Source organism: Capsella rubella, unplaced genomic scaffold (assembly GCF_000375325.1).
Source record: "Capsella rubella cultivar Monte Gargano unplaced genomic scaffold, Caprub1_0 scaffold_3, whole genome shotgun sequence".
NCBI lineage: Eukaryota > Viridiplantae > Streptophyta > Magnoliopsida > Brassicales > Brassicaceae > Capsella > Capsella rubella.
The window spans coordinates 1,843,880-1,857,684 of record NW_006238921.1 but is presented as its reverse complement, the minus strand read 5'-3'; the positions used below and the strand labels follow the sequence as shown (position 1 = coordinate 1,857,684).

Genomic DNA, 13,805 nt, shown 5'->3' with positions numbered 1-13,805 from the left:
GATCAAAAAGCTGACCAGGTAGATAACTTCGATTACAAGACCGATGCCATTACTAGTGGCGATGAGGATGCCATGCTTGTGAATAAGAGGCAGACCATACAAAACCCACAAACTATATTTCAACAAAAACCATACATGACGAAAAGGTACATAGTCCTCCACTGATTTCGTCTTGTATATTTGTATAAACCTTGGCCTGTGTATACAAAAATGTTGATTACTCTAGCTATAATAATCTTTAGCTAAAATACGTACATATGAGATTATCTTAGTGACAAATTAGCTAGAGAAAGAAATATAATTCATAATTATAAAACGTTCCTAATACAAAAGATATAAGAACTAACATGCATGGATACATATATCTACACAAACGATATTGTAAAGAGAAAATGAAGAACAAAAGTAATTACATTTTCGAGAGGGAGATCAAAGAGGAAACAACAGTCCCTGCACCAGGCCAGAGCCAAAAACAATTATCAGCAACATAGCTATACATGTCGGTATATATTGTCCGACTTGCATGTACTAATTAAAACATAGCTTTATATGTCGGTATCCACTGAGATAGTAGTAATAGAAGAATCTCCAACCATCTAGGTATATTTTTGTTGTAAACGAGAGAGAAGTAGTAGATCGTACCAATAATTCCCATGATAAAACGAACTTCTTCAGCGTTAGCCATTGTGAATTGAATTCGACGGCGAGATTGGTGAAGTAAACGAATAGCAAAACAAAGTTAATTATAATTTATACATACATATTATATTTATTTATTTTATTTGATAAGATGTGAATATTACTTAAGGGAATTGAATTTTATCTAAACCCTTATAGAATTTAAAAAAAAAATGAAGGTTAATTTGGCCTACGCAAAGAGAAATAAGAAACTGTGCTTCTTTACTCCATCGAGCAGCTGACGGATGCAAACAGAAGTGTTAGAATTAAAACTATCCAATCTGATACGTTTTACTTGGTTAATGAAAATCGTATTATCATCTTGATCTAGTTAAAGCACTAATCATGCATCAGATAATTGCACTCTACATATAAAAAAGGTGATAAAAATTGGCAATATTACTTGGTGACCAAAGAAAAAAAAAAAAATTGGCAATATTACTTTAGAAAATTCTTGATTGGGCTTTAATCCATTATGAATTAGTAATTTAGGGCCCAACGATAGGAGAGGAGTGTTTCACCCTAAACCCCTCTGTCTCGTTGGTGACTCATCTCCGTCTCTCACTGCACCATCAACCCAGAGCCGGCGAAGCTTGCCGTTCGCGCCGCCGGAGGTAAGCCGTTTCCTTCTTTTTATCCGGTTTAGGTAGATGATTCATGGATCTCATTGTTTGATTTCGGAACTGTGATAACTCTCGAACTTGCTAGGTTTTGTTTTCAAATCTTCGGGATTTGTTTCTCTGTTATCGGAATGGTTCGATGATTTGTTTAAGGTTGCAAGTACTTATCCTCTAGACTACCGAATCTGATATGACTGTGTAAATCGAACTATTTATGGAGCTCGATAGTGCCATTGACGCTGATATCGATCTTATGAATCTCTTAAATCATCTTTTCTAGTTCACCATTTATTTTCCACTGAACTTGTGAAATAATGCATTTAATCTGAAAAGAAGAAAACTTTTGAATCTAAACTGTTACGATACAAATGTGTCCTTGAGATTGCTATGTAGTTAAGCACTAATTCCATCAGATAGTTTCTGTAGATTGGCAGAAACTAGACTGCTGTTTTGATCTCTTTGCTCTGAGAGATTGCATCAATTAGTTATTCGCAATCTAAAGTTATCGTCTTTTTGTTACGCAGGAGAGTTTACTGTTGCTTTCCTGTGAAGATTTTGAGTCAAAGAACATTTCGTGTTTGGTCACATGAAATGATCTTTGGTTGATAGTTTGTGTGGTAGCAGAGGAATCTATATAGTCATGAAGCTTATTTCACTTGTCAGAAATTTTCGTTCTCGCCAATGTCAACCAAAGGCAACCTGGTCTGTGCAAGTGCGTTTCTTGCAACAAGACTCTGTCTCGAAAACTAAACCCAAGAAATACAAATACCCATCAGTTTATGATCCTTATGGTCCTAGACCCCAGCCTTCAAACAAAATCGTGGAGCTAGCTGAGCGTATAGCTGCATTATCTCCAGAAGAACGGCAACAAATTGGTCCTGCACTCAATGAACACCTGAGGCTTCCGAAACAACAGATGATTTCATCGGAAGGCTTGAGTCTTGGAGCAAAACAAGATGCCGGAGCCGGGAAAGCAGAGGAGAAGAAGGAGAAGACGACTTTTGATGTGAAGCTGGAGAAGTTTAATGCATCTGATAAGATCAAAGTGATAAAAGAAGTGAGAACATTCACGAGTTTGGGTCTAAAGGAGGCAAAAGAGCTTGTCGAGAAAGTCCCGGCTGTTCTTAAGCTAGGAGTGACAAAGGAAGAAGCTAATGAAATCATAGCGAAGATCAAAGCTGTAGGTGGAGTTGCAGTTATGGAGTAAGTGACTTTTGACACTTCAATTGTGTCTGTTTGATTTGCTTTTTGGTATTGTGATCACATCTTGGTACGTACGGTAGATGTTATGTAATAACAAATCAATTAGTCATTGAGTCTTCAAAAACTTCACTCAGTTTCCAATTCCATCTTTGTATTTTGCAAGTGACTTTCTATAAGCTGCGGCCAATTTTTTTTTACTTTCTTGCAGTAGATTTGATTCCCTCACGTTTTGCTTTTGTGGATGGATTTCGAAAACAAACTTAGAATTTGGTTTACTTTTCTAAATCTGATCACATTGGTTTATCCAAATTGAAGATCTCTATTCTCTAACATGAAACTTGTTCTAGTCCCGTCTTGTCGCTACAATTATTCTAGTTTGGTCCTATCCTTTATATTAGAAACGATGCCGTATAGTCTAGGGATGAGAGGGGGACCAAGGGAATTAGTTAATAATGCCTTAAATGGTCGGCACAGCGTCAAAATCGAGCTGACAAGAAAAGCAGAACAGAATCAAACTACTCTTAAGAGTAAAAGCAAAGTAACAATTTCTCTCACTCTCCTTTATCAATTGACAATTAAAATATAAGCCAATCGCCAAAATATCACTAGAGAAACTCTTGGACCTGTTTCAATGGCGATTCACAAGCTTCCACTTCTTCTCTTTCTCTCCATCCTCCTCTTCCTCAATCGCCCTGTTCTTAGCGACACCGGTAACTTCCTCTCTTCTTTCTCTTATAGTTGAAGTAAATCTACGTTCTTTTTATATCTCTTGATGATATTGTTTGGTTAGGGTCTTTAGATCTGGTCTGAAATCTATTAGTATCTGTTCACTTCATTTAGAAGTCCTTGCATAGATCTCAATCATGAAGAAGTTTAGAACTTGTTTACAAAAGGGTAATACTTTCTCAAGTGTATTAATCTGCTTCCCCAAAACAAAAACAAAACAAAGTGTATTTTACTTTAGCTTGTGACTATGGTGCTGCAAGTGCAAAGTATACAGACTTAACCAGAGTTTTTTTTCTTGGGGTTGCAAATGAAGAGGACATTCTTCTCACAGGCATCAACAGCTACAGAGCAACACAGAATCTTACAAACTTAAGCAAGAACGAAAACGCAGAGTGTCTAGCCGACGAAATCGCAGACCAGTTCAAGAACAAACCCTGCACCAACGACACTGGCTCAGCCACAGTACCTGGAACCGAGCCACAGTTCCCGAACTACCCTCAGATGCTAGCCAAATGCCACTTGAACGTCTCTGACACAAGAGACGGCATGATTATGCCCGCATGTGTTCCTCGTTTAGAACCAAACCTCGTCCTCACAAACTTCACCAAGTCGCAATACTCAATGGGTTTGAACGATTCCAAGTATACAGGGATTGGTATCGGCAAAGAAAATGATTGGATCGTTGTGGTTCTCTCTACCAGTACACCTGAAGGAAGCTATTCTACAGATACATCTACAGGACATGATGATGATTCTAATGGCTTCACTGTTAGTGTTGGTCTCGTTAATTATTTGCTAGTTTTCTTCTTTTCCTTTGGTTTCTTCCTCTATTGAGATTTTTACATGTTTTGATATGCTTTTATGTCTCAAACTTCTGTTAGACTTTTTCCTTATAGACTATCAAGAATAAATTCTGTTAAAAGATTTTCTCTTACGATAGATAATTGTTTTTAAAGTTATGTCTAATATTTCAAGTGTAACAGAAAAATTAACAAGTCCTACATATATACTAAGAAAATTACAAATTTTTAATTGGTTGCATTGTGGAATGGGATATTTAAAAGGAATTCCTTGACAGTTGACACTAATATGGCATGTGTCTGTGATGTTATAATATTGTCGGTGAGTTTATTATTTAGCTATCTGGAAGAAGACAACGACCGACATATAATATGGGTATTTGACACGTGCGAACTTTACCTAAAGGGCCCAATAAAAAGGCCCATTAAGGGTTTTTGTGAAGGGTTTCAATGGGAAAAGAAAACAGTCTCAGCCTTGAATTTTGAAAAACAGATCGAGTTTCTCTTTCCCTCCTCCTCGAACTTTCCTAAAATCCACACACATCACGAAGAAGAAGAAGAAGAAGAAGCCATGGCTAATGTTCACTGATATTTTGTACACATCCACCGCCGGCTCACCAAAATAATGCAGGATATTCTCGGATCGGTTCGCCGATCCTTGGTTTTCCGGTCTTCTTTAGCCGGAGACGATGGTACTAGCGGCGGAGGTCTTAGCGGATTCGTTGGGAAGATTAACTCCAGTATCCGTAGCTCTCGTATCGGCCTTTTCACCAAACCGCCTCCTGGACTTCCTGCTCCTAGAAAGGAAGAAGCGCCGTCGATTCGGTGGAGGAAAGGGGAATTAATCGGTTGCGGTGCTTTTGGGAGGGTTTACATGGGAATGAACCTCGATTCCGGCGAGCTTCTTGCAATTAAACAGGTCGATTTGATAATTCTTAGTTCTAATTACCTTCAATTGCTATTGATTTTATGATTTGTTCTGTTGATTCGCGATTGTTTTTGAAATATAGGTTTTAATCGCTCCAAGCAGTGCTTCAAAGGAGAAGACTCAGGTGGGTTACGGATCAATCATTTAAATTTTCCGATTTTATTAATATTGGCTCCCAGCTTGGTAACAATTTTTGTTGATTATTTCCTAGGATCACATCCGAGAGCTTGAGGAAGAAGTACACCTTCTTAAGAACCTTTCACATCCAAACATTGTCGTGAGTTGGCCAATCCTTTTAGTTATTTTTACATAGATTTAACTTTTGTGTCTGCTTCACATGCATTCTCACTATTTATCTTGATTTTTGCAGAGATACTTGGGTACTGTAAGAGAGAGCGATTCCTTGAATATTTTGATGGAATTTGTTCCCGGTGGATCAATATCATCTTTGTTGGAAAAGTTTGGATCTTTTCCCGAGCCAGTAAGTTCTGACTATACCTGAACTTTGCTAAATCTTGTTGTGTTTGAGGAATGTTGTGTTGAACCATTCTGTATAGGTAATTATAATGTACACTAAGCAAATTTTGCTTGGTCTGGAGTATCTTCACAAGAATGGGATCATGCACAGAGATATTAAGGTACTTTCCCTCTTTCCAACATGTGAATGTGTCTGTTGTTGATTAAATTTCCTCTAAAACTCTTGTCACATTCTCCTAGGGGGCGAATATTTTGGTCGATAACAAAGGATGCATCAGACTCGCAGATTTTGGTGCTTCCAAGAAAGTTGTAGAGCTAGTATGATTGCACTTCTCTTTCTCTTTAATTATATTTCAATATGTTGCCTCTTCACTTCAGTACTCAAAAACTTGTAATTGTTATGCTTCTAGGCTACTGTAAATGGTGCCAAATCTATGAAGGGGACGCCGTATTGGATGGCTCCTGAAGTCATTCTTCAGACTGGTCATAGCTTGTAAGTTTTCCCTAATACCCTACTAGTTATCTAGCTATCATCTTCTCCCCATCTCCTACTTGATTATACTTGTTCTGGGTTTGTTGGAATGGGTTCTCATATATATTTCCCTGTGTAGCTCTGCTGATATATGGAGTGTTGGGTGCACTGTGATTGAGATGGCTACGGGGAAGCCTCCCTGGAGCGAGCAGTATCAGCAGCAGGTAAACAGATCCACTGGGTGAAGGGCACTTTCCAATATTGTTGATGCATATGACACTGCTTTTTACTTTTGAAAACTAAGAACTAAAAATTTTTGCTTTCAGTTTGCCGCTGTCCTTCATATTGGTAGAACAAAAGCCCATCCTCCAATTCCAGAAGATCTCTCACCAGAGGCTAAAGACTTTCTATTGAAATGCTTACACAAGTAAGTCATAAGTTTGTTATCCCAGTGTGTTTCTGTCTTTTATCTAGAGATCGCTCCTTTACAGACCAATGTCCACCTTTCTATTTCAAAAAGAGCATCTAAATCTGTTGTCTTATTGATATGAAAATTATACTTGCAGAGAACCAAGCTTGAGACTCTCTGCATCCGAATTGCTTAAGGTGTTCTGAATCTTATTTCTTCTTCATTTCTCACAATTGTGAAAGGGTCCTTACTTTCAAGGCGCAACACCAAGTTATTAATGTTGCTTATAGTGCTGACAGCTGCTTAACATTTGCAGCACCCATTTGTCACTGGAGAGCGCCAGGAGTCTTATCCGGCTTACCGTAATTCTCTTACGGTTAGTACATTATGCAGTAAACTTTGTTCTTGTACTTCAACCTTCTGACCTCCTCCTTAATATATCAGGAATATGGAACCCCAATAGCCACACAAGGAATGAATGTTAGGAGTTCGTAAGTTTATCATAGCTTTAGTTTAAATGTTAAGATGATCCTTGATTTTGATCTCTGGATTCTTATTTTACTTCCCCTATTGTTTCAGAATTAACTCGTTGATCCGGAGGTCAACCTGTTCAGGCCTGAAGGATGTCTGTGAACTGGGAAGCTTGAGGAGTTCCATTATACACCCACAGATATCAAATAACTCAAGATATTGTTGGGGAGATGGAGACTCTGATGACCTTTGTCAGACCGACATGGATGATCTCTGCAACATTGAATCAGTCAGAAATAATATTTTGTCACAATCCACTGATTTAAACAAGGTAATATCTATCCTTCCGATTTTCAAACATGTCTGTTGGTTGCAGTTATACTGACAGTGGAAAGAAACTTTTTGACTTTCAACAGAGTTTTAATCCCATGAGTGATTCCACGGATAACTGGTCTTGCAAGTTTGATGAAAGCCCAGAAGTGATGAGAAGCAAATCTAACCTGCTTTCCTACCAAGCTGCTGAACTCAAATCTGGGGTTCCATGTGATGAGGAAACTAGCTTAACATTTGCTGGTGGCTCTTCCGTTGCAGATGACGATTATAAAGCCACGGAGCTGAAAATAAAATCATTTTTGGATGAGAAGGTAAGGCCCTTTTTTCTAGTATCTAGGGTGAGAAATCAGTTAATACTTTATACTTTGCATGATTCATGTTTTCTCAGATTCATTTGCTAAACTTAGACGTAAAAGACCTGCAATAGGAAAGTTTAAAACTTTTTAAGCTACTAAACTTTGTTAATGATGAACACATGCACATACCGACATTGGACTCTGGTTTCATGGTTGGTGTGGTATATGCTTTCCCTTTTCAATTCTCTAACCAGCTCCTTTGCAACTAAGGCTCTTCTTTGCTTAGTCTACTTGTAATTTTAAGATGCATCTCTACTATCAAAATGAAAATTTGTGATGATATCTGAGTCTGCGCACTTGTTTTTTTTTGTTGTCTGTTGTCAAGGCTCAAGACTTGAAAAAGTTGCAGACCCCTCTGCTCGAGGAATTCCACAATGCTATGAATCCAGGAATACCCCAAGGTGCACTTGGAGTCACAAACAGCTACAATTTACCAAACCTACCAACTATAAGCAAGTCACCTAAACGACTTCCGAGTAGACGACTCTCAGCAATCAGTGATGCTATGCCCAGCCCGCTCAAAAGCTCCAAACGTACATTGAACACAAGCAGAGCTATGCAGCCAGGAACAGAACCAAGTCAAGTCAATGAGTCGACCAAGAAGGGAATAACTAATAGCCGCTGGTGAGTTAGCTCGTGCTCAAGTTACTAGTTATTAAATCCTGAATTTGGTTTTTCTTTCTGGTGGTACTGATGTTTCCTTCTTTGAATCCATCCTCAGTTTCTCAGAGATACGCCGGAAGTGGGAAGAAGAACTCTATGAAGAGCTTGAGAGGCATCGAGGCAAGTGTTTTACTTTAATCCTAAACATTTGAGGCAAAGGTTTTGGATATGAAAACATTGTTAACTTCTTGTAAAACTCCGTGCAGAGAATATGCGACACACTGGTACTGGAGGGAAGACTCCATTATCATCAGCCCACAAAGGATAGTGAACGGCTAAGAGAATAACTGTATGTTTATGATCTTTTACGTTATTACCCCAAAAGATTATTCTTGTCTTTTTTTTTTTTTTTTTTTTTGGGGTTGGTGGGGTAATTTTTATCACTAGTAATGATATTTGATATATGTAGATAGTTCTCAAACGGCTCATAGTATATTACTATATTATTTTTATTATTATTATCATTATTGTTATGTATACATATCTAAATCTGACTTAAAAGTTAGTATCAATCTTTTAGAATTATGACGTTGTTCGTTTATTTAATGGAAATATTTGTTTTAGTTTTATATTTTTTTCAAACTATTTTTTGTTACTTAACCCAATGACATTTGGTGTGACTACTTCTATTTTTAACATAGAAATAGATAGTAATATACACTCAGTGAGTATATTTTTCAAGTCATATGATCAGATTTGGAAACAAAACACTTTGAAAAATTATGTGTTGAAATTTGAAAAAGCAACTTCCAAGAATGCTGCACGAAACTTTGGACTCGAGGAAATGTGTCGGAGACTATATTTTTATATATTAGTATATTCAATTTATGTGTGGAAAAAAACTCACTTTTGACAGCAAAAGAATTCTCTAAGTTGCATAGTTACCTGTTTTTTGAAAAATGTATTTCCATGTCAAAATATGTCTATAATTACAAAACCTAACATGCTGCAATTGATATTTGAAACCAATATGATACGAATACGGTGAATGAAAGTTGAAATGGTTAAAGAATACTACAACTTATCATTTATCAAGTAAAGTTTTTTTTTGCAAGGATCAAGCATCATCAGTATTTACTACAGTATTTGTCGTTTCAGAAAGTCTACGAATGCCATAATTACTTAAAATTAATACAAACAACAGAATCCGACGTAATGTGTGTATTGTTTGCGTCTCTTCTCCGTTACATCATACATGACCAAATCAGTCAATCATTCACCCAAAAAAAAAAAAATGACAAAAGAAGAAGAAAAATAAACCAAAGTGTTTGTTTGATTCAAAAATATTTGGTTGAATGATATTATAGTGCCTGCTGGTTGGAGGATGGGCTGTCCAAAAAAAATAAAGAAGAGAAACATGAAGATCTTATTGCTTTTCTTGATTTTCTCTTCCATATCTATTCATAAATCAATATTCACATGTGCTTTCCGCTTTTTTTTTTTTTTTTTTTTTTTTGTTAAGTGTTTGGACCGTTGTTGATTGAAGTATACATATTGACCCATATATATATATATATATGAAGTAGTAGATACGAAGAGAAGAAAGGACATGTGAATATTTCGGTTTTGTGTACGTTCTCGACAAGTCCATATCTAATGATACGAGAGAGATATAGTGATCGAGCCAGGGAATCCCTTTCTTTTTTTTTGTTTTCCGCCACTTTTTTCTTTTTAATTATCTTTTCTGTGTTGATTTTTATCACACAACTTCTCTGTACCAGTAGGACATAAAGGTTCAGATTTGTGGTTTTTTTCAATCAAATGAACAAATCCAAATACAGTATATAAGTAGGACATACTTTATGAGATATATATTACGACAAAAAAAAAATATTTGAAATTTTAAATATGAGAGGTTCAAAAGAAGGAAAAGGCTGAAACTTGTTTCGTATTTATGCAGATTATATACGGGATTCTTAGAAGCTAAACTGTTGTATTAGTTCTGAATTTCTGATAACTTTCACGAGAGTAACAGGATAAAAATGTTATACAAGACTGTATTATATAAATTCTCGCAACAATAAAGTTAACATTGTATATTTTATTTATATAGAGATAAAATGTAAACATAGATTTCCATAAACTAAAATAGATATAAAGATAAAAGTAATTTATACAAACAGAATTAATAAGAATGAATATATATACGAAGTATTCATAGAAGCCTTCTACCAGCTGCTATTAGTTCACGTGGATATAGTCACATAACTCAAAAAAATTGAAATCTGATTGCGGTCCTACGGATTTTTTTGTGCATTATCCAAAATAATTTCACGAAATTGTGTTTAGAAAAGCAAAAGCATAAATAAATAAAAAAAGCATTATAGTGTGAATTAATAAGTGTATGCGTTGTGATGAATGCTTTCTTTTTTTTTCCTTTATACATATATGAAAGAAAGAAAAAGAAAAAAAAAACTTTATTCATATTCGTGTCAAAGAATTATAATCTCCTGACTTCTTGTGGGAGAGGGTCCTCTCCTCTTTTTCGTTATAATTGTATGTTCGTCCTAATCGTTAATCATTTGTAAACTATACTATATTAATTACTTTGTATTAAACGAAGACGAACGTCGTTAAACCATGCACACGTTTCTAATTAATATACCAAACAATTAAGTTAGGACAAGACTCAAGAGTCGACCAATAGAGTTTCTACGATTTGGTTGTGTCGCCATGTTGCACTACGACGCGGGCCCGTGCGTGGCCAACCGAACACCAATATATAGTGTAATACAAAATGAATCGAATGAAAATATCTTCAAATATATATGACGTGAGAAAGCTGTCCATAGTCTAAATGGTTTTAAATATGTGATATGAGCTAATTCTTATTAATTTAAGTATTTGGATACGAAACTTATTACATTTCTCCTAGCTACTACGAATATTAACAATGCATGTTATATATATAAACCCAAATTTGATTTAGGGATTTAGGGTTACTGGTTATAGCTAGAGATACTATCGGATTTGTGATGGAATGCTATGATTAAGAGATTGCCACTCTGCTTATGCAATCTAATTAAAACTATACTATTTTCTAGTATGATGTATATATATATCACTTTATAAAGTAATGAACTAATTAATGTGTTTAATTAATATAACCGGTCAAAGAGAGCGACAACTTAAAGAAGCAAAAGGCAACCCACCAATTACTTAAAAAGAAAACTCCATCATCCTACCCAAAAAAAAAAAAAAAAACTCCATCAAAATTACATATTTATTTCATTGTTTTATAATATGAAAGGAAACAAAAATTCGAAGGGCAAAATGGGTCACTCACACACACACACAAACACCAATCCTTTTGAACTTCTTCTTAGGGCAACATTATCAATGGAATCTTAGATGCTAATATCTCATCGATAATGTTGGTCTTAGCCACCAAGAAAACACCCAATTCTACTTTTCGTGATTTCGTTTTATGTCTCTTCTCTAATTTTTTTTTTTTTATAACATATATTGTTGCATTGCATCATCTGCCTTTATATGCATTCTTTTAGGTCTGACCTAATTTTTGAAACATATATACCAAATAAAGGATTGCGTCATGAATCACACGGTATATATATAAGGCCAAGTTGATATATTTAGGGCTAATGGATTAGATCGATTTAAAAGGGTGGGAACTGGTACATGGCATGAACCTCTAAGCTTTATTTATGGCTTTTTCTGTTTATATTTACATCCTAACGTTACACGTACGTGGATGGTCGTTTTGAATACAGTTATATATATATATATATATATATATATATATATATGTACATATATAGATCTTTAAAATAAAACAGTTTGTTATATTATATGTATATATATATGCGAGTAAACAGGTAGTAATTAAAATGTTTTTTTTAAAAATAAATATAATATCGACGGCTAATTAATAATAATGTAGATAACGTCTATATTTTGTTTGGCCTCTCTCTATGCAAATTGTCTAAGCATAAAAAAAGAAAAGAAAAAGAAAATTTAACGCAAATGGATAGACGAGAAGATCCCATGCAAACAGACACTACTTTGCAGAAAAAGAAACGGGAAAAGGATCGCACGTATACATCAAACTCAAACCCCACTATAAAATTTAGAAAATGTTATAAGTTATAACAAATGAGTAGTCATCATAAATATAATAAAAATTCAAAAGATTTAGTAGTTTCAATGTGGACTTTTACGTAGCCCACTCGGTACATTTTTAATTCGTTTTCTTTTTCTTGTTCTTTTGGGGCAAAACATAGAAAACAGTGTTAAGGCAAACGATGCAATTTGGCATTTTCAAATAAAAGCTTAGATTTTCATATACATTCTGTTAAATTTTGTCCGTAGTAGATCAAGTTAATATTTTCCTCCTCTTGCAGATGTGTTATTCTAATAAAAGATGAATACGTAAGCATAATAATAATATATATTTTTAGACCTGCTCTAACAAAAAAGTTTTCCCAATATAAAGTGGGAAAAAAGGTGGTCGTAGAAAAATTTAAAAAGAAAAGAAACATCTTTTATGGAAAAAAAGTTGTGGTTCTACATATTTTTACGTTACGTATGAGCTATATAGGTACAAACTAATAACTCAAAATTCTGGATAAAAATTATATTCGTTAAATTGTTTTACAAATTAACGAGTTTTGAACCAAAAAGCTTTTTTTTTTTTTTTGTGTGGGACTGACTACGTGTGAAAGAGAGAGGCTGAGGGAATCAGAGGCGGAGACTCGGAGACCTTTTTAGTGTATATATATATATATATATGACGTCGTCATTTATCGTACGGACACCATAGTTGAAGAACACAGAGATAGTCCCTTGTCTATTTTGTCTATTTTTTCATTCTCATTCATATATATAATATATATTTTTTTTTTATCAAATACATCATATTGTATAATCTTGACTATCCTAAGAACACCAAATATATACATATAACATATAGTTATATGTTTAAGTTGAAATATACATTAGTGCATAAAAACAAATATGTTCACAAAAACTAACAATACTAATATGATCACTCTCTTTCTTTCTCATACTTCCATTTATTTTCTTCTATACATGATAAGAAAATATGGTATTCTTTCGTTTTGATAAATGTTTAATTCAATATATATATATATATATATAAACGAACGAAGTGGAGTTTCTCTCTTTTAGAATGTCCAATTAGAAACAATTCTAAGTCTTTGGAGATATGATTCATAATTGAAATTGAAAAAAAATAAACGTGGAAACAAAGAAGCAAGAAAAGACAGGAGGGAAGTGATGTGTGTTCCCATGATGAAGGCATCTTCGTGGTACAATCGTCGTCCCTTGCACACAAATTTTAGTCTGCCACTTCCTTCGGACAATCTCCTCACCTAACCATTTTAGCTAAACTGTTTCTTCTCTAATAATTCGTTTTACCTGAATTCTATTTGGATAACGAAAAATTAATGAGATTACGTCATATATTTAGATAACGACTAAATACTAATAGAATACTACTATAGTAAGATCATAATTTTTTTTAGCTGGTAATTAATCGCAAACTCAAATATGTAAGTTGTAAAATCAAGGTCCTTGTGTCGGAAGTCCATAATTCAGGATTCATATCAGTTTTATCTTTTACCATAGCGTGAGTGAAATTTTAGAAACAAACCATTGTTATTTATACAAAATGAAAACAAAATGCAGGA

The 13,805-nt window shown here is 34.7% G+C and overlaps 3 protein-coding genes across 3 annotated transcripts; all 3 read left to right on the top strand.

The window, feature by feature from the left end:
- The first annotated feature begins 1,191 nt into the window (after positions 1 to 1,191).
- LOC17893505 (50S ribosomal protein L7/L12) lies at positions 1,192 to 2,698 on the top strand. The gene is made up of 2 exons (XM_006298574.2): positions 1,192 to 1,292; positions 1,823 to 2,698. Exon 2 carries the CDS (start codon positions 1,939 to 1,941, stop codon positions 2,503 to 2,505), a length of 567 nt encoding a protein of 188 aa, XP_006298636.1. The 5' UTR covers positions 1,192 to 1,292; positions 1,823 to 1,938; the 3' UTR covers positions 2,506 to 2,698.
- A 302-nt stretch (positions 2,699 to 3,000) lies between these two features.
- LOC17893004 (uncharacterized GPI-anchored protein At3g06035) lies at positions 3,001 to 4,182 on the top strand. The gene is made up of 2 exons (XM_006298534.2): positions 3,001 to 3,211; positions 3,541 to 4,182. Exons 1-2 carry the CDS (start codon positions 3,133 to 3,135, stop codon positions 4,059 to 4,061), a joined length of 600 nt encoding a protein of 199 aa, XP_006298596.1. The 5' UTR covers positions 3,001 to 3,132; the 3' UTR covers positions 4,062 to 4,182.
- Positions 4,183 to 4,528: 346 nt separating this feature from the next.
- LOC17893456 (mitogen-activated protein kinase kinase kinase 3) lies at positions 4,529 to 8,613 on the top strand. Its single transcript, XM_006297104.2, has 17 exons — positions 4,529 to 4,946; positions 5,038 to 5,079; positions 5,167 to 5,232; positions 5,326 to 5,436; positions 5,513 to 5,593; positions 5,673 to 5,750; positions 5,843 to 5,925; positions 6,044 to 6,128; positions 6,231 to 6,331; positions 6,471 to 6,510; positions 6,630 to 6,689; positions 6,758 to 6,804; positions 6,893 to 7,115; positions 7,201 to 7,428; positions 7,799 to 8,097; positions 8,195 to 8,256; positions 8,343 to 8,613. Exons 1-17 carry the CDS (start codon positions 4,653 to 4,655, stop codon positions 8,402 to 8,404), a joined length of 1,962 nt encoding a protein of 653 aa, XP_006297166.1. The 5' UTR covers positions 4,529 to 4,652; the 3' UTR covers positions 8,405 to 8,613.
- The last annotated feature ends 5,192 nt before the right edge of the window (positions 8,614 to 13,805 follow it).